Source organism: Neoarius graeffei, chromosome 21 (genome assembly GCF_027579695.1).
Source record: "Neoarius graeffei isolate fNeoGra1 chromosome 21, fNeoGra1.pri, whole genome shotgun sequence".
NCBI classification, from domain to species: domain Eukaryota; kingdom Metazoa; phylum Chordata; class Actinopteri; order Siluriformes; family Ariidae; genus Neoarius; species Neoarius graeffei.
Genome location: NC_083589.1, coordinates 32,874,909 through 32,895,819, shown reverse-complemented (window position 1 = coordinate 32,895,819; position 20,911 = coordinate 32,874,909). Strand labels below are relative to the sequence as shown.

Here is a 20,911-nt window from a genome sequence, read left to right as displayed (position 1 = left end):
TCAGGGAAGATAAGTGGCAGAATCACTACACCTGAGAGCAATTAACCTGTTTCTGTGTCTTCCCAGTGACCACGCCCGATTTAAGAGGGAGAGCTGAGAGCAGAGGAGAGCTGATCCCTGAACGAGATGCTACTGCGTGTGTGTCTCTGTGTGTTAAAAGTATACCAATTGTTAGACTGAAAAGTTTGGCAATAAAGCCGTTATTTACCCCGATCTCTGTCCTGCCGTCCTCTGTGCTCCACCCACACATCGGGAACGTTTACAATAACTACTTGTGGGCAGGCCTACTAAGGTAAACTTATATTTACAGCCTGCCCAGTCCAAATTACTCCTGGATTCCATGGAGTGTGATTCTGTGATGTTGCGCCTGCGGCCCGATTTTGTTTTGTACTCAGCATGAGTTCATATTCAACCAGGAACATTTCAGAAGCAGAGCATCTCAGAAGCAGTGTTTTGTCTGCCCAGTTTTGTTGACTTTATTTGGGATTTTTTGCTTGATTTTTTGTGGTGCTCTGCATGGCTTGAACGCATCAAGTGGCAAAAATAGACTAGGCATGTGCAAAGCAGCGTGGTGAGCTGCTTCTGGGACACTTCTAAAACATGCCAAGGAACACCTGGTGGAATCATAAGTATTGTCTAGGGTGGCTTAAATCAGCTGCGGCAGCCATGTTGCAGCTGGAACTGATGCGATCATGCCTGGTGGAATCCCAGCTTTAGAGCGTACTTAGAAGATAGTGATGCAAAAGTAGAGCGTAATCACTGAAGCTTCAGTTTACAGCCTGTGCAGCTCATATTAGACTATACTTAGCAACAAAGTTGAGTAGTAATCCATTATGTTTACTTCGTTACATGTACTTAAGTAATTTTTTCCAGTCTCATAAAGTTGTACTTATAGGACTTGTTTTAATGCATAATAATTTTCACTCTTACTCAAGTACACTTACAATTTAAAAAATGTACTAATACTCTGTTACACTCGACTACACACTTCTTGCTACTTTTATTTAATTTCTTAGCATGATTTATTTTTATTCACATGCGCACAGCTTTGATGACATTGACTGCTTTGATACACGGAGTTTTGAACACACAAATGGACAAAAATAAAGACCAGGGCTGTATTAAGTTTAAAAGATTAAACAGTGTTATGGCTTTGGTATTTATTTTTCAAAATAGGTGCACTTTATTTTTGTTCACTTTCACTTTTCAGTGTTTATTCAGCACACGCGCACACACGGCTCTGTGTTGCTCAGCTCTCTTTATCATGGAAGATTTATGAAACTATTCTGTGGCAAAATTGTCTTAATTAATCCATCCATTATACATAAACGCTTATCCTGTGCAGGGTTGCAGGCAAGCTGGATCCTATCCCAGCTGACTATGGGCGAGAGGCGGGGTACACTCTGGACAAGTCACCAGATCATCGCAGGGCTGATACACAGACAAACAACCATTTACACCTACAGTCAATTTATAGCCACCAATTAACCTAATGTCTTTGGACTGTGAGGGAAACCGGAGCACCCGGAGGAAACCCACACAAACACAGAGGAGAACATGCAAACCCCACACAGGAAGGCCCCTGTCAGCCACTGAGCTCGAACCCAGAACCTTCTTGCTATGAGGCGACAGTGTGAACCACTACACCACCGTTCCACCCTGCCTTAATTCATGTTATGTGAGAAGTATTTAATTGTTTTTATGAAGAATATTACTTGAACAAACAGATTTTATGTTGTGTTTATTAGACAAGCACTGATTATATAAATCATCTTATGAAGTTACGACTTGAGTATTGTAAAAATAAATCTCATTTTACAAGATTTTTATTTTTTTAACTCATAATATGGATAGTGTGTGTGTGTGTGTGTGTGTGTGTAGTTTTGTTTTCCTGTATGGTCAAAGCCATCATTGTTGCTACAAAGGCACAAGAGGTGTATGGAGCCCCAGTGCAAGATGGGAACCTAGTTGGAACAGTGTTCACAATGGAACACAGTGGAACAGTGTGTTCACTTCTCCCTAAGCCTCACTCTTTCTTTTACTGTGCTTCTAGTTCATTGCCCAAAAAAATAGGATGTACTAGATTAAATTTTACTATATAAGTTGTTAAAAATGAGGGTAGGGGCCATATTGTTAAATTAAGATAAATTTATAAATAATATAACAAATTAATGAGATCAGATTGGATTGGAACAGATTCTGCGTGCCTCACATTTGGTTGATTTTCTCACATGGTTGCATTTCTAATGAAAATAGTATATGCAAGCTGTCTGTGTATTTTTACTTTTATGGAGTTTTGGGGCGTCAAAAATTTTAGTTTGGTTTGGCTTGTGCAGTCATTTACACACAACTTTACTAAAAGAGTGACAAATGAGGCCCATGGATTTAAGATAGATATACATTAAATAGTAGACTCCAGCCAGTCTGTAAAAAATAAAATTACAGGGAGGGTTTTGAAAAACACTTCAGCTGAGTTTCAGTAATAAAGAGAGATTCTGTCGCAGACTAGCAATTTCTGCCAATTTGTTAACTGCATGTTGTAAGTGGATAACATTAACTTCCCACTGTTCCCACACAAATCAGTTACTTCAAACTGCCACTGAATCTCAGTGTACCAAATTAGCTCCAGCAATGGGATCAATGATGTTCTTTTCGTTCATTCATTATCTTACATCAATCAATGATATAAAGTGCATTTAACTTACCAAATAACTGTTATATACAACTGTTAAAGATCTTGAAAGTAATTAATTTATTACAAAATAGTGTGTGTGTGTATATATATATATATATATATATATATATATATATATATATATATATAATTTTTTAAATGTAATCTCTTCCTCCACATAAGTAAAAACAGTTCACAGAATAATTACATAACAATTGATCATTCATTTTGCAAGCCCTGTTCCAAGATATTTTCACATCTTGCTGTCCCACATGTTTTGCTAACCCAGTTCATTCTTTCTTTATCATTCTTTACACACTCAGCCCCTCCTGAAGCAATCGATGTCACATTTAACATTTTTTGGAGGCCCAGAGCTAACAAGCCCCGTATGGCTGAACCTTCAACCTGATCGACTGATTCTGGGCAATGCTTGGGTTTCTTTCCCTCCAGTTCTGAGAATGAAGGGAACAAAGGCTCATAAGAGTCAAAGGAGGACCAAGATGAGTAGGAGGATTATTCACCGAGGAATCTGAGGAAAATGCAGTAGATCAGTGGTTATATTCCCCATACAGTGAGAGACATCTACACTGCAGATAAAGTATATCAGACTATTATCCTATCCACATTCAGTGGATATGAGCAATCGCACGCTCTGATTGGCTACTCTACTACTGGGCTATCAGCACATATAGATGATTTGTAACCACGTGATCAAAATGTGCTATCTCATGAGCGTCCGCCATGATGGTGGATATACAAAGCAACTAGGATGGCAGCCGCTGAAAGTGTGTCTGTAAACAATGCTGAATTTTCTCAGTATTACCATGATTTGAACAGTTGAGCAAAGATTTGATACGAAGAGAAGATAGATATGTGTGGTTTTGACCCATATTATTTTAAAACGTCAGACTTTTCTCAAGATAAGATGCTTCTAATGACCATCAAATACCCAGATATCGTGTTCTATCCGGTTTGGCTGTCAAAGAATCAAGTCTGACCTTGGACGAAACGTAGCCCATTTTCTGAGTGGGTGCCCAATCTGGATTGTTTCTATTGTATAATTTTGCTGGCGCTCCTAGAAGCGAAATGGTAATGCATGTGCTAAAATTATAACAATGACTGAGTGAAACATGACAAGAGAACTCTCATTTTATAGCAAAATTCTAGCAACACGTAATAAAATTCTTCCATGATATTATCGAGAAAGCTTTTGAATCTCACCTGAGATAAAACGATTACTGCAAACACGAGCTGTTTTGGTTTTAGCCTCTGTTCGATCAGCCCTTCCGATGTTGTTCAGCCGTGCTCGTCTTCTCTCCCTACTAAGCCTCAGGAGTTTCCTCACCCTCTTTCAGAATCCCGGACGGAATTTGAAAAAATCGGAATGTGCCACGGTCACGAGTACTATTGTAACCACAACCATATACAGCACAAAGATATGGCATAGCTAAAAGAATGCTTAAAGCAGTGGAAAAACAAAGAGAGTTGCACATGTGTGACCGTGTTTTGTATGAAATGTCACTTGACCCCGCATTTGTATATCCACCAACATGGCCGACATCTGGTTTTCTATTTTGTTTTGACATCACTTGCAAGTGTGGGCGGCACGGTGGTGTAGTGGTTAGCGCTGTCGCCTCACAGCAAGAAGGTTCTGGGTTCAAGCCCCGTGGCCGGTGAGGGCCTTTCTGTGTGGAGTTTGCATGTTCTCCCCGTGTCTGCGTGGGTTTCCTCCGGGTGCTCCGGTTTCCCCCACAGTCCAAAGACATGCAGGTTAGGTTAACTGGTGACTCTAAATTGACCGTAGGTGTGAATGTGAGTGTGAATGGTTGTCTATTGCCGCTTTTCCACTACAAACGCGGCTGAGCCGTGCCGTGCTGAGTCGAGCTGAGCGGGGCTGTTGGAGTTGCATTTCGACTACAACCGCGCTGAACCATGCTGGCTGGAAGTGGGTGGACACATTGGGTGGAGTTAGCGAAAGTGGGTGGACGTCACGTGATGTCGTTAAGCAGCGCAAACAGTGACATCAGTGACAGTGGCGGAACAAGTCAGAGCCGGGCCGGGGGCGGGGCAAATGACCGGGTCCTTTATTAAAGCTTATCATAACATCATTTTAGGCTACAAAATGTCCGCAACTGCGGTGTTTACCAATTTCAACACTACTGGGTGCAACTATGTTATTTAGTACATCAAGTCCTTCAAACGAACATGTAACTCAGAAACAAAAAACATTAGGATACTGTACATGGCTCATAATAAAACATCAATAGCCTATACTGCGCACATTATTTGAAGGGCATACGAATGAGCGCTCAGAGGTTGCAACGGTGACAGGAAGAGTCAGAAATAAAAGGAGGGCGGTGCAAACCTCACTGAATGCACTGTGTTTACCAATTTCAACACTACGGGGTGCAACTATGTTATTTTGTACATTAAGTCCTTCAAACGAACATGTAACTCAGAAACAAAAAAACATTAGGCGACATACTGTACATGGCTCATAATAAAACATCAATAGCCTACTGCGCGCATTATTTGAAGGGCATACGACGAGCCTTGCGCTCCGCGAACTCGTCCACGATGCTCTGTATGTCACTGATTCAGTGATCTTTTAAGCAGTAGTCTCACGACCCGAATAGTAAACAATAAACATGGAGGACATGGAGTCGTTAGTGTTGCTGGTCTTGGTGCTGTGGCTTGTTGTCACCGACAACGCCAACAGATACTGGCAAGAGCGTATAGATGAGGCGAGGCGCATAAGGCTTCAGAAATTCTCGTAATTCGTAATTATTCTTCTTCCGGGTTTGCGGTGTTTACAGATCCCAGCGTGCTCGCGGGGCGTGTGTGGGCATGTGAGGACACTCCTCCTCACCAATCAGTGCACAGGGGAGTGTCCGCTCACGCCCCCAGCCTCACTCGGCACGGTTTGGCTCGCTTCAGCCCCACTCCAAAACGGTGCGAGTTTTAGGGGCTAAGCAGGGCTGAAACGAGCTGAGTCGTGCTGGTTTTTGGTAGTCGAAACGCGAGCCGTGTCGGGCTGAAGTGAGCTGAAGCGAGCTGAAGTGAGCTGAAAAAGGGTAGTGGAAAAGGGCCATATGTCTATGTGTCAGCCCTGTGATGACCTGGCGACTTGTCCAGGGTGTACCCCGCCTTTCGCCCGTAGTCAGCTGGGATAGGCTCCAGCTTGCCTGCGACCCTGTAGAACAGGATAAAGCGGCTAGAGATAATGAGATGAGATCACTTGCAAGTCAAGGATACCATAAGTAGAGAAAAACTAAATGGTGGTGTGTGTTGCTGAACCAACCAACGAAGAAATAAAGTCTACTTGAAACCCAAACCCCCAAAAATACAAAAAAGCAACAAAATATGGAATAAAAGTATTTGATGGTAAGAACATATATATTTTTTTCATTTTTCAAGAATTATTTTAACAACATTTTTCACAAATTACTACTGTCAGTTTGCCGGTTTGTTTACATTCTAAGTGGAAATGATTTTGTCAGATGTTTTGTATAAAGTTTTTATTTATCAAATTTGCAAAAAATAAAATAAAAATGCTCTGTTTATCAAAATCCAGTGAATGTGGAATAAAACAGTTATTCCACTCAATCTCGTCATACATGGCTTATAGCCAACTCAGTGCTACATACTTCGTCGTCTATCAGCTCATGTACGACTCGATTTCGTGGCATAATTGTTAAATATCCACCATACATTTCTCACTTTATAGAAGACACAAAGCACCTCAGTGGTGGGTATGGAGCCTATCCTGGGAACACTGGGTGTATACTGGGGAGAATTCACTCCGGATGGGACACTAGTACATCACAGAGCACCGTGCGCACACATATTCACACACTCATTCACACCTCGGGGCAATGTAGCAGAGTCTACTTGCATCTTCCTCCCTTACTCTCAGTGTTTGACAAGACTGCTTTTCATTTTCACATCTAGACACTCTATATTGTGTGTAATCAAGAAAACTGTAAAAGGCACCATTTCTTTGGAGAAATTTGAGGAGATTTTGTAAAATAGACCTCCTTTCGCAAGCTGTTTTATTACTAAGGATCATGCTGGCTGTCTTGCTGTCTTCATGCTTCTAAAAGCATCATGTTCCTTTTAAATGTCATACCTTAAAATAGATCGGAAATGTATTAGAAAATGCTGCTCTCCCTCACACATCGAATTATGGCAGCTGAGATTTTTCATATAAATAAAAGTGCTAAGTTTATGTACTTGAAGGCTTACAGATGCAGAAAAAATAAACTAGTGAAACTCATGATAAATGTTAAGTATTCAGAATGTTATAGCTTGGTAAAGCCATACCAAAGGGTAAAGCCAGAATTAGCGATAGATGTCGGATTTTTTAGAAGTTTGTCATGAGCTTCGTGTTGTGGATAAGGTTCAGGAAAGGCAACTGTGGTACTCATTGTTAGAGTTTTGTTGAAGTGTTATCAGAGGCTAGCAGAAGAAGAAGTACCTATCAAATTCACTTATCCAAAATAACTTTTGATAATTCAAAATGTGTGTGTGTGTGTGTGTGTGTGTGTGTGTTTGTGTGTGTGTGTAAAATGTTCTTTTACTTTAAAACATCAAAGCAAGTCCATTGGAGAGCCATTTGTGTCCTTTCGGGCTTGACCCCACCCACATGTGACCTCTTGATTGACAGCTGTGTCGTCCATTAGAGTGTGAGGCTAACAGTCATTCCGATTATGTCTATGGGTATGTAGGCCACACACTCCACACACCACTCTACACACTCTCTCTCCACACACTTTATACTATAGCTTCCATTAGGGCTTTAATTCATCACACTAGAGCCTGAGCTGCCATTTTGGCTGTCATGACCTTTCCCTCTGCTAAAATGGAAAATTTGGAGAGATTTGTTTAATTTTTGTGCTCACTCTATATGAACTTAGATGAGGCTCCAGAATCATTTTTTTTCTTTTTCTTCTCTAAAGTAATTGTGTGAAGGTAAAGGGCTCTTGTAGTGAGGAGCTAATGGTGGTTAATGGCACCTCCATCTGCACCACTGGCCATTTCAGTCGTACCACACACACAGACGCACACACACACACACACCTCATTTAGACACTACTTACTAAACTCTCCACAAAGGCACTTCTTCTACATACTGCCTGCAATCATGTAGAAGCAATTACTAAAGAGAGAGAGAAAGAGAGTGCTTAGTTCTTTCCTTGTGGGTTTTGTAATATTTCACTTGCAAAATGTGTTTACTCTCACCAGCTCTACTTTTCTCGTTTCGTCACCTCTTTACATCTGTCTCACCTTTATGCTGCTGTCCCATTATGCATTGCATCATGATACAGTTTCATACATTATCTGCATCTTTTTTTTTTTCTTGCTCTCAAACCCACACACTCATGCTTTTGCACATGGTGTGTTCACTTATCCACAGCATGTGTTCTACATCCAGACCCTTGAGATATGAGGCAAACAACACTGTTGCAAAGGTGTAAAATATTCCAAAGGACCTGGCAACTTTTTAAACAAGGCTTTGAAGAGGGAATCGATAAGAGAGCAGCACCAAATACTTCTGTTCTCTGTTCATTCTCAAACTTGTAGGATCTGAAACAACCCGCGGAAAAAAAAAAATAAGTTACTGCATTTAAAGTGCACCCACACATATCTGTGACCACAAGTTGGCCTAGTGGTTAGTGTGTCCACCTCTCAACCGGGAGATTGTGAGTTCTATGGTCATCATAAAAATGGTACCGACTGCCATCTGGCAAGGCACGCTGCAATACAGATGCAAGTAGGGAAGTCAAACTCTTGTGGTTACCAGAGGACTAATGGCCTACTGTAACCCTAGCTGTATAGGCAAGAGGCCAAGGGCTATGGAAATGGACATTGGTGCCATACCCATATACCTCAAAGAGCTGGTTAGTACTGGGACAGGAGACTGCCTGGGAAGACCAGATCCTGGCGTGGAAGGGACTTTGACTTGACACATATGTGTATTATCAGTTTTTGTTGTCATTAAAATCATGAAAATATGATGTAAGATTACAATTTTCCGCGTGGGTTTCCTCCGGGTGCTCCGGTTTCCCCCACAGTCCAAAGACATGCAGGTTAGGTTAACTGGTGACTCTAAATTGACCGTAGGTGTGAATGGTTGTCTGTGTCTATGTGTCAGCCCTGTGATGACCTGGCGACTTGTCCAGGGTGTACCCCGCCTTTCGCCCGTAGTCAGCTGGGATAGGCTCCAGCTTGCCTGCGACCCTGTAGAACAGGATAAAGCGGCGAGAGATAATGAGATGAGATGAGATTACAATTTTAATATTCAGTTCAATTGTATAGTTTGAGCTTCTTAAGCTATAGCCCTTTTTACACAGATATTCCACAATACTGCCGTAAAGAAGACACCTCAATATTCCAGTTTTGGTTCTTTTTCGTGAACCATACAAAGCCAGCATGAAGCCATGCCAGTGTGTGTTTATATACAGTGTGCTGGCGTTTCGTAACCAGAGGTGTGATGTATAATACAGCAGATTGTCAGTGTCTAGGGTGACGTATAACACTCTCTCTCTCTCTCTCTCTCTCTCTCTCTCGCTCTCTTTTTTGGCATATCACTGTATAACACACTACATGTTGGAAATACAAATATTCCAAGCATACCGGTGTTGCTTATAAAAATATATATTTCTGCAATGGTACAAATGTTTAAACAATTCCTAATATATTTGTATACTATTGCAGCCATTTACTATGAGTTGGCCTAGTCGTTAGCGTGTCTGACTCTTGACCGGGAGATTACGAGTTCTACTTGTTGTCAGGTCATACCAAAGACCATCATAAAAATGGTACCTACTACCATCTGGCAAGGCACACTGCAATTGAGGTATTTCACCTGACGTCGCAGGGTCACGTGACGCCCTGGTGTCCGCCATTTTGAACGTCAAGCTAGCTAATGTCAACAACAGTAGCTGGTATGTTACTGTTGCAATGTTTACGTTCAGTCATTTGGATGACTGTTAAAACCTTTCAGTCTCAAGTTTTTCCTTTACTGGATTTACTAGTTTACTGAGCTAGTGTGCCACCAGCTTGCCCGAGCGCGCTAGCTCAGTAAACTAGTAAATCCAAGTAAAGGAAAAACTTGAGACTGAAAGGTTTTAACAGTCATCCAAATGACTGAACGTAAACATTGCTACAGTAACATACCAGCTATGATGTTGTTGACATTAGCTAGTGCTAACAGCTAGTTGCTAATACACTGCTACAACTACACTGACCCTAATAATACAGTTCTTGGTCATTGTCTGGTAACAGCAAATTTATAACGGGCCATGTCTCAACAGACTAAGAAGTTATTTCAATGACATTTAATAACATTTTGTTTATCCTGAGGACCGAAAGTAAATGAAAATGTGAACAAACCTTAGCTGTAATAAGACAACCCACTGATGTAGGCATGTTACCCAGCCTGACACAAAATATTTGTAGGTATCCAAACTCTTATACGCTTTCAGATCAATACCTGTGTATGGCGATGGGTTTTTAACGACATAGGTATACAGATCATGTGGGCCGAAGTCAGGTAAAGACGAGGGCTTCGTGTACTTCCGTACGTCAGTGAACAATCCTGGTGGAAGCAGGTAAACGTCGTTCTCTAAGCCTGCTAACCTCAATTTTTGCAAATACCTCTCCCTCTGCTCGCCCTGTAAATGCCCTACGTTGCTGGATAGTGAAGGTGTTTTCTGCATCTCGCTCCTTTTTCTTTTATGTTTTTCGTTTGTCGCCTTCCTCGCATTCAAACTGATTCGAGCCGTGCCGTCCAAAATGGCAGCATCACATGACTTGGTCACGTGGGTGAAATACCTCAATACAGATGCAAGTAAGGAAGTCAAATTCTTGTGGTTACCAGAGGACCAACCCCCCACTGTAACCCTAGCTGTATAGGCAAGAGGCCAAGGGCTATGGAAACGGAGATCGGTGCAGCACCCATACGGCTCAAAAGATCTGGTTAGTACTGGGACAGGAGACTGCCTGGGAAGACCAGATCCTGGCGTGGAAGGGACTTTGACTATTTTTGTTCTTGTTGCAGCCATTTACCTTCTATTTTCCCTAGGGGGAATTCTTCTCGGGTTATTTGGAGGCTCCAGCTGAATTATGGGATAGTGTAGTATAGCATAGTGTGGTATGTTTGCATACTACAGATGTAGTAGATCATCCAGGTACTGTTCAACTACTATTAAAAACCTACTGAGTATTTGGACTCCCTGCTTTTTGCATATTAATAGTATGGAAGTCTGAGTATTCAGATACAGCCATATCCTATAAAAAAAATGGCTACTCCACAGGTACATTTTTTGTAGGTTAAAAAAAAAAAAGTTAAATGTAACCTCATAGGTGGCTCTTAAAGTCCTTAACTTGAAGTTTAAGGTATTTTACTTAAATTTCACTTTCTTGGAGAAAATATACAGGCATAGTGTACTGCACCGGTGACATTATACCTAGTGTAGTACTTTTACAGTGAGAAATTTAGAGGAAAATGCTTAAAAATGTGGAATGGTGATACTAAGATAGACAGAGGAAAGTGTAGAGAGTCACAAAGAAATAAAAGAAAATAGGTCTGCACACTGCTGGATACGCTCCAAAAAATAAACTTTATTTAATTAAAACAAGCAACGTTTCGATCACCCTGGATCTTCATCAGGCATATGGGTAACAGGAAGAGGCTGTGGCCTATATCACATGACCCTACTCTACACCCACCCAGGCAAGGCACCCAAAGGTGCCAATCAATTAGACAGACAGGTGTCTTAACCTGTACCAGTCATACAAAAGGCAAAACCAAAAAACATTTGCAAGTTTGAAAGATTAAAAAGATGTGAATATAGTACACCAACATATAAAATACATATCACGTGAAAATCAATTACAAAAAAGGTTTTAAATCAAAATACATATTCATTCCCTTAGGTGCAATAGTGTTCAAGGTATATATATAAAAAGCCTCGCGTCTTAAAAGGAGATTATCAACATCACCCCCACGTCTAGGTGTAGCAACATGTTCAATGCCAATATATTGAAGGGTTGCGAGATTGTGCTTAAACGTGTTAAAATGGACAGCTACAGGGTTCTTCTCATCATTCAACCGTATGTTGCTTCTATGCTCTGCGATGCGCGTTTTTAGACACCTTGTTGTTTTGCCTATATAGGCTAATCCGCAGGGACATTTAATCATATAAATTACATTTCGTGTATTACACAAAATAACGCCTTTTATTTTAAAAGGCTTCCCAGTGTGCGGGTGATTGAAAGAATTACATTTGCGCGTAAAATTACATTGCGCGCAATTTCCGCACCTATAGTTGCCATCAGGAAGGGGAGGGAATCTCCGTGCGCGGTCTGGTGGTTGGTCGGCCTTAACGACAAGGTTGCGTATATTGAATGAACGCTTGTATACAAAACGTGGGGGCTGTCTAAAAGAGGCATCGCTGAGGGTAGGGTCTGAGCTAAGGATGGACCAATGTCTCCTCACTATCTCTTCAAAACGCTTGCTCAGTGGCGAGTACTGCGTAATGCAGGATAGCCTATTATCAAGGGCCCTGTGTCTTGTTGGCCACTTTCGATGTTGAATCATTATATACCAATATTACTCATGACGGTGGCATTAACGCAGTGGACTTTTTCTTGAGTTCACATCATGAAAATAGAACACCCAGCGTGGAATGTATCAAACGTTTGACTGAGATTGTGTTGACAAAAAATTTTTTCATGTTTAAAAATGATTTCTTTTTGCAGATTAGAGGGACTGCTATGGGGAGCACTATGGCTACCAATTATGCAAATCTGTATGTGGGTCATTTTGAACATAATGTGGTTTTAAACCAAGCTGTCAACCCATTTTATGATAAAATTCTCTTTTATAGGAGATATATTGATGACATTATTGTGGTGTGGAGAGGCACAGAAACTGAGCTAGTTGATTTTCAGAACTTTTTAAATGAGAGAAATGAAAATCTGAAATTTACTGGTGTTTTTAATAAAGAACAAATCAGCTTCTTGGACCTCTTGATATCCGTAGATGGTAGTAGGTTAAAAACGGACCTTTATAAAAAAAACCTACGGATGGAAATACACTTTTACATGGCAAAAGTTATCATCCCACCACTTTAAAGCGGAATCTACCTATCAGTCAGTTTAATAGGATACGTCGCATTTGCAGCTCTGACCTAGACTACACAAGGCAATGTAGTGCTATGTCCGAGCGCTTTAGGGAGCGCGAGTACTCTGAACATTGGATTAATAATGCAGTAGAGAGGTTCCACAACATCGACCAAGAGACGTGTCTTAATAGAAAAAGACACAGGGCCCTTGATAATAGGCTATCCTGCATTACGCAGTACTCGCCACTGAGCAAGCGTTTTGAAGAGATAGTGAGGAGACATTGGTCCATCCTTAGCTCAGACCCTACCCTCAGCGATGCCTCTTTTAGACAGCCCCCACGTTTTGTATACAAGCGTTCATTCAATATACGCAACCTTGTCGTTAAGGCCGACCAACCACCAGACCGCGCACGGAGATTCCCTCCCCTTCCTGATGGCAACTATAGGTGCGGAAATTGTGCGCAATGTAATTTTACGCGCAAATGTAATTCTTTCAGTCACCCGCACACTGGGAAGCCTTTTAAAATAAAAGGCGTTATTTTGTGTAATACACGAAATGTAATTTATATGATTAAATGTCCCTGCGGATTAGCCTATATAGGCAAAACAACAAGGTGTCTAAAAACGCGCATCGCAGAGCATAGAAGCAACATACGGTTGAATGATGAGAAGAACCCTGTAGCTGTCCATTTTAACACGTTTAAGCACAATCTCGCAACCCTTCAATATATTGGCATTGAACATGTTGCTACACCTAGACGTGGGGGTGATGTTGATAATCTCCTTTTAAGACGCGAGGCTTTTTATATATATACCTTGAACACTATTGCACCTAAGGGAATGAATATGTATTTTGATTTAAAACCTTTTTTGTAATTGATTTTCACGTGATATGTATTTTATATGTTGGTGTACTATATTCACATCTTTTTAATCTTTCAAACTTGCAAATGTTTTTTGGTTTTGCCTTTTGTATGACTGGTACAGGTTAAGACACCTGTCTGTCTAATTGATTGGCACCTTTGGGTGCCTTGCCTGGGTGGGTGTAGAGTAGGGTCATGTGATATAGGCCACAGCCTCTTCCTGTTACCCATATGCCTGATGAAGATCCAGGGTGATCGAAACGTTGCTTGTTTTAATTAAATAAAGTTTATTTTTTGGAGCGTATCCAGCAGTGTGCAGACCTATTTTCTTTTATTGTCTGACATTTTTGTCTGGCACCTGTAAAGAGTTTTTGGATGTGCGCACCCTACTCAAACGATTATAGTCACAAAGAAATAGACAGCTAGAAAACTTGAGCCAGAGGAACCAATATATACAGTATGTAGCAAGTAGATAATCTTATACTGTTGTTAGAACCTGTGTCTGTCTCAGTTCAGATGCGTTGACGTAAGAGCGCTCTGGAGCAGGGAGGGAACGAACCACACGAATTAAATCAGTCTGGTTTATTCATGCACTGCTCAGTGATACATAGAAAGAGCAGGGTTTATATACATCAGAAGCTTGCGTGACAAGATAAGTAGAGGCCCGAGGGCACAAGGTGAACTCACCAAATAAGGAGTTGTTTTATTATACATGAAAGAGCAGAATGTACACCCCCTAGAACAGGAGGGTCCAGGAATGTGGTTTCAGTGAAACTAGAAGGTACAGAGAAAAGCAAAAAAGTATGTTCTCGCGGCTATGCACGTTTACCAGGATGTGAACAGGTCATAAGTTCAGTACAGCTATGCACGAGAACACACATACAATCTTACAATCCCCTCTTTTATACTTTGTTTACAGAGTATAACTACAGTTTAAACTCTAATGTATTGGCAGACATAGGGGTGTAACCAGAGTGCGCAACCATCATATTGTAGATCCTATCCATACAGCAACGAAACAGAAAAGGGCCACATATGCAAACGAGAAGACCAATCACCAGTACAGGAATAATCATAGAGATGTATGGGGCCAGTCCCCCAAAGAGGACATGCAGCCACCCCCAGCCCCAAGTAGAGCTGGCCTGCTCGTCCATTTTTAAATCATGGGCTACTTGTCGCATTTTTTCTAGCTGACGTGTAATGTCACCTAAACTCGGATCATCATTAGCGGGGACGAAAGTGCAGCATGAATCATCTACCATAGCACAGACACCACCCTCCTTGGCGAGGAAAATGTCCAGGGCCATGCGATTTTGAGTAGTCATTAAGCGCAATGCTGTTAACTCGACCCGGATGCCTTCTATGGCGGCGTTAGTGGCGTTAACGAAGGTAGCCAGACGATAGTGAGTCACTTCCAGTTGATTCCAGACCTGGGTTAGACCGTATTGGGGAACTAATGATTGCCAGAATTTATTCCATTTGCTTTCTAATTGATGTTCGGGCGGCGGGAAGGAATCGTCGCTTACAGAACGCCTGGTGCGCGGACGTCCCGGAGACTTACCTGATGGCAAGACAATCATGATTTTGCTTTTAAATTGTGTTAGACCACAACGTCCGTTCCACATAAATGGAAGGGAGAGATAAACTCTTGTCCCGCAGACCCAATACCAATCATCGCCTAACGGGTCGGTGCCTACTATGTCGGGGGCAATGACAGAGCAGTTCCGGGAAGATGTACATGTGGCATTTTGAAGATAGGCTTCATATGTACTCGAAGAATTATACTCATCCAGGATTGTTCCACAATGCTGTCGGGAGAGCAGTCCTAATGAAAAGTTCGTATTTCCCTGTCGTTCTACACACACTGGGAACACAAATTTTGGTGGTACCTGAGCCGAGAACCCTTGAGGTCGAAACATTTCTGGAATCCAAAACTTCCGCATCGTTCGTATAGATTTTAAGCAATCAGTTAGGTTATTCAACGTGTTCTTGTGACAATTGTGCAAGCCTTTTACCTGCGAGTGGTTAGAGAATTCGGAATGAGTGTGTGTTTGATTAACTGTATACCCTCCCAGACACACCAAAGTTAAACATGAGCGAGCTAACTGTTGTAAGGCGCCAAACGAGCCGTTCTGCGACCTAGGAGCGAGAGACACAGATGCTGAGCTCACAGGCATTAAATGACAGACATAACATGATTCATTAGTATGTTGTTTAGCAGTCCAGTTGGCAAATTGCCAAAAAACGTTGTCCTCGTGGCTGGCTTGAGCGGGATTCCCTGCTCCAAGCGCTAAGACCAATACCAGAAGGAAAGTCATACTGGTCACTGACTTTTGTTCTTTCTGTGTCCACGGGATGTAGATGATTGAAGGTAGCCCAGGCTCACGTGTCTTCCAGATTCCTCAGTTCAGAAGTCTGCGGGACGCACCGACCATCCCCTCTTTGTAGATCAGCCGAAACCGGATCACTCCGGATGCTGGAAAGGGGATCCCTGAAAAGGCCGTCAGCTATTGTCACAGCAACTTTCTGAAACACAAAAACCTGTTAAGCATCAACAATATAGATTTCTATTACATTGGAGCCTTCTTTATTCGACTGGCATGAATCCACTGTGGAAAAAGGTCAGTTAGTACAGCCGTTCGAGTTACAGCGAGCACATCCGTGGGTTCACTGTAGGGTGGTTCCTCTAGAGGAGTGCCTAATTTAGCGAATTTCTTTACCAACACTTTATCCCCTACCTCAAAGGGGTGAGTGGGTGCCTCAGGAATGGGAGGCTTTTTGGAATTTAGTCTCGTCCAGTACTCATCCAACACCCGCATGAGACCCACGGCGTACTCACTGAGATGTACATCAAGATCACTCGTTCCTATAGCCTGCATACCTCTGCGCCAGGGTGTAGGAAAAGGCCGGCCCATCACGAGCTCGTACGGAGACAGGTTGTCGAGGGCCACTTGAGCGGTCATTCGCATGTCAGCGAGAACTAAAGGCAAAACTTGTACCCAATTTTTAGTACCAGCTTCTTGCATGGCTTTACGCAGCTTACCCTTGATTGTTCTGTTTGCGCGCTCCACAATGCCGGAGGATTGTGGATGGTACGGGATGTGGAAACGCCAATGGATCTTTAAGTCTTTACACAGTTCTTGTGTCACCTTAGAGGTGAACGGCGTACCTTTGTCAGAGTCTATCCCTACCGGGAGACCATAACGCGGAATGATTTCTTGCGTCAATTTGTTTACCGCCGTGCGAGCGTCTTCTTTCCCGCAAGGGAAAGCCTCCACCCATCGTGAAAATTTGTCGACCATGACCAAGAGATACTTAAAGGGGCCCTGTTTTGGCATGTGAGTAAAGTCAATCTGCCATTCCTGGAACGGCGTGTCAGGTATGGGAAGGTGCTGATGTACCGCGCCTGGTTTAGATGGATTATTCTGGGCGCACGTTAAACATCTGTCTAGAATGTGATGTACATCAGTGTGTATTTTGTCAATACAAAATATTTTGGATAAATCCTCCACTACCCCTCTTCGGCCGCGGTGAGTGGGACCATGAAACTCGCGGACGAGAAAGGGAGTACAGTGACGAGGTAAACAAAGACGGCCCTGAGCATCGATCCGAACGCCGTCAGACGGCTGCGCGCCGCATGAGTCCCAGAAATGGTTGTCTGAGGCCGAAGCGGAGGCCTGGAGGGAGATCAAGTCAATGTCCGGAAGAACGGCACTAATCATACGGCTGGATGAGACCAGGGAGAGAGTAAGCGAAGGCGGAAAAACACCGGAGGCAGCCGCGGCTTTGGCAATGCGATCGGCGAGAGAGTTTCCCCTGATCTCAAAAGAGTCCCCAATACAATGAGCACGAGTCTTAACAATGGCTAAAGAGCGCGGGAGAAGACACGCTGTAATAAGATCAGTAACAAGCGAAGAATGAGAAATGGGCTTACCGTCTGCAGTGGTGAACCCACGCGAAGCCCAAATCCGACCAAAGTCATGAGCAACGCCGAAAGCGTAGCGTGAATCAGTGTAGATAGTGACGTCTGTGTCCTGGGCAATAACACATGCACGGGTTAGAGCGTATAGTTCGGCAGCCTGAGCCGAGGAGAAAGGAAGAGAAAAAGCTTCAACAGTTTCATCAGGAAGGCGGCACACAGAATAACCACACACGAAAACGCCGTCAGAGGGGCGTGAGCACGAGCCGTCCACAAACAGCGAATCACCTGAAAGTAACGGGGTGGAGCGTAAGTCGGGGCGGATACTTGTCTCGAAAAGAATGCTAGAAATGCAGTCGTGTGTTTCAGAAGGAAGAAAATCATCCTGCGAATTGAGGAGGCGCTGAAGCGCGTGCGCGAGAGAATCAAAGGAGGAGGAGGGCTTAACAGTAAGGTTTTCGGTGGCCAAAAGAATAGACTCGTATCCAGAGCGACGCTGCGCAGATAAATGCTGGGTACTGAGGTTCTTTAAAACGTGCACTACATCATGTGAGGTGTGGAGAACGAGCGGGTGAGACAAAACCAGCCGTTCAGCGTCCGTGACCATGACAGCACATGCAGCCACCGCCCTGAGGCAAGCAGGGAGACCCTGTGCCACAGAATCAAGAGTTTTAGAGAGGAACGCACAAGGCCGCATACCCCCCCCGTGCTCCTGCGCCAAAACCCCAGACGCAGTTCCCTGCTGGTTGCACACATATAAATGAAACGGCAAACGGTAATTCGGAAGTCCGAGAGCAGGGGCCGAGCATAAAGCCTGCTTCAGGGCCCTGAAGGCCGTCAGCATTTCATCAGACCACACCAAGGGCTGAGTCAAAGGGTCCGAGTGCAGAATTGCAGAGCGCAGACACTTGTCATAGGTGGAACAGTCAGGAATCCACTGGCGGCAGTAATTGATAAGTCCCAGAAAAGCCATGAGGGCGTGTTTCGTGGCAGGCACCTGAGTGTCTAGGATGACCTGCACACGCTCGGGGCTGAGCCTGCGGGAGCCCTGGGAGAGATCGTGACCCAGATATCGAACAGTGGGGAGGCAGAACTGAAGCTTAGTTCGTGAGACCTTGAAACCTTCTTGCGCCAGAAGGGAGAGGAGAGCAAGTGTAGCTGTAGCGCAAATGTCCTCGTCCTCCGCCGTTACCAGAAGATCATCCGCGTACTGGAGCACGGAGGAGCCCGAGGGGAGGCACAAACCGGCCAAGGCGTCCCTCACTACGGCTGTAAAAACCGCGGGGGAATCGACATATCCTTGGGGTAACCTGGTCCATGTGTACTGCTTTCCCCTGTGCGTAAAAGCGAACAGGGGCTGCGTCTCACAGCCCACAGGGACGCTGAAAAAGGCAGAACAGAGGTCAATCACAGAGAAAAACGCATGTTCACACGGAATCGAGGCCATAAGAGAGGGAACGTCTGGAACTAATGGGGCGACTGGGATAATTAACTCATTAATCTTACGCAAATCCTGGGTGAAACGCCACGTGCCGTTGGGCTTCTGCACCGGATTCACTGGGGTGTTATAAGGGCTGACACAGGGAACAACCACACCTTGCTCTAGGAGAGAACACAGAACATCATCAATGCCAGACAGTTTAGCTGGGGAAAGGGGGTACTGTTTTACATATACTGGCGAAGAGTGTTTAATGACCGCCTCGTAAGGGGTACAGTTAACAAAGCCCACCTCGTCCTTATGTTCCGCCCAAAGAGAAGCTGGAAGGTCAGAAAGAGAGGGTGTGAGGTGGGTAACGGCACAAGCAGCATTAAGAAGATTATGAGGAAGAGAAAGGGAGGTGAGGGCAAGAGCAGCCGACGAAGTGTCGTCTGGTGCGTCAACAACCATGTGTGAACCACTGAAAGAAATAGAAAGCCCTAGGAGGCTCATGAGATCCCGTCCAAGCAGGTTAAAAGGGCAATCAGGCATGCAAACAAAGGAGTGAGAAAACTTCAGTAAAGGATCAAGGGCACAAGTAACAGAAAGGGGGGGCGTGCAACTGGAATGGAAAGGAACCCCTTCTATTCCCACAGAGCTTACAGACCGTGTAGATAAAGGACCCGCATATTCCCTCCCCACTGAGGACATGGTAGCCCCGGTGTCGAGTAAAAAAGGATATTCAGTCCCTGCCAGGCATAAAACAATAGTGGGAAGATCTTCGTTAAGAGGGGAGCTGAATAAAAGATTTAACATAGCAACGGTCGGGGTTTCATCGCTCTGAGGGCAGCCCTATGGGCGGGCAGGATCTCTCTGCCCTGTGGGGCTTGAACCGGCGCGCATGACGAGTTTCTCGCGTTCCTGCTCATCTCGCTGTTTCGCATGACATTCTCTTATCCAGTGCCCCTCTTTTCCACAATAGTGGCACTTTCCATTTCTCCTCCCTCCCCCGCCGCGCGGTCCCGTTCGGCGACCCCTCTCCTGTCGTCCCTCCGCTCGTCCGCCCGGCACGACGGATAAACATGCTTTATTCGTTTTACAGTCTAAAAGACCATCGCTCTCCAGCGTGCGCACCCGCTCCCCGGCCTGACGGAGGACCAGATTATTCCGGTCACTCCAGTGATGTTTTAATACGCTCTGTATTTCGGGGCGACAATTAGACAGAAAGGTGGACAAGAACATTGGGTTCGGGTTTGCCAAATCAAGTTCAAGACCTCCCAAATGTTGCCAAACTTCCCCAAAGCGCTTCCAGAAAGCCGACGTCAGCTCAGAACGCTCCTGTTTGCAATTAGTGACCTGTGACAGGTCTCTATTTGCTTGTTTTAAGGCGAGCAGGTATCGCGTCAACTGCTCGCGAAGCTGCTGCAGCGCGTCCGGCGTGTCTTTCCAAAAGAAGGTAGACACGGTGCGCTGGCGAGGGCGACCGTTTTCCCCTACCGGAGGCAATTCCTCCTTAACATTAACAGCAATATCGTTGACGGGGCGGAGGACCTGTACGTTTTCTAACAGGGCCGTCTCATCGTATGCGCCTCCTAATTTATTCTGCAGAATAAACCGGTAGTCGGCTCCCGTTAGCTGACAGTTACGAGAAACATTAATTAACTGATCAACGAAGAGCAGAGGCTTGTCGGGTGACGGAAGAAGTGAGATGATGTCCTTAAGAGCCGACGGGGACGGAGGAGTTATATCAATACCACTGCGCTTTGCGACCCATACACAAGCAGCATTTTGTGGCGGGTAAGGACGCGAGCCGGCGTCTGGTCCCACATCGTCAGGATTATCCCAATCATCATCGTCATCGGTGTCATCATCGGTATCGTCACTACTTTCTTCGTCTTTGCCGTTCTT

At 44.1% G+C, this 20,911-nt stretch overlaps 1 protein-coding gene across 1 annotated transcript; it reads right to left on the bottom strand.

Annotated features, from left to right (window-relative positions):
- Window positions 1–16,069: 16,069 nt before the first annotated feature.
- LOC132869685 (protein NYNRIN-like) lies at window positions 16,070–18,883 on the bottom strand. The gene is made up of 2 exons (XM_060902992.1): window positions 17,602–18,883; window positions 16,070–16,158 (listed from the first exon to the last, which is right to left on the bottom strand). Exons 1-2 carry the CDS (start codon window positions 18,557–18,559, stop codon window positions 16,070–16,072), a joined length of 1,047 nt encoding a protein of 348 aa, XP_060758975.1. The 5' UTR covers window positions 18,560–18,883.
- Window positions 18,884–20,911: the final 2,028 nt, after the last annotated feature.

Excerpts from the sequence above, each read along its gene's own strand:
- LOC132869685 (XM_060902992.1), bottom strand. The coding sequence starts at position 18,559 with ATGGCTTTTCTGGGACTTATCAATTACTGCCGCCAGTGGATTCCTGAC. Across the intron at positions 16,159-17,601 it reads TGGGTTCACCACTGCAGACG|GGATCCCCTTTCCAGCATCC; the intron begins GTAAGCCCATTT and ends CGGCCTTTTCAG.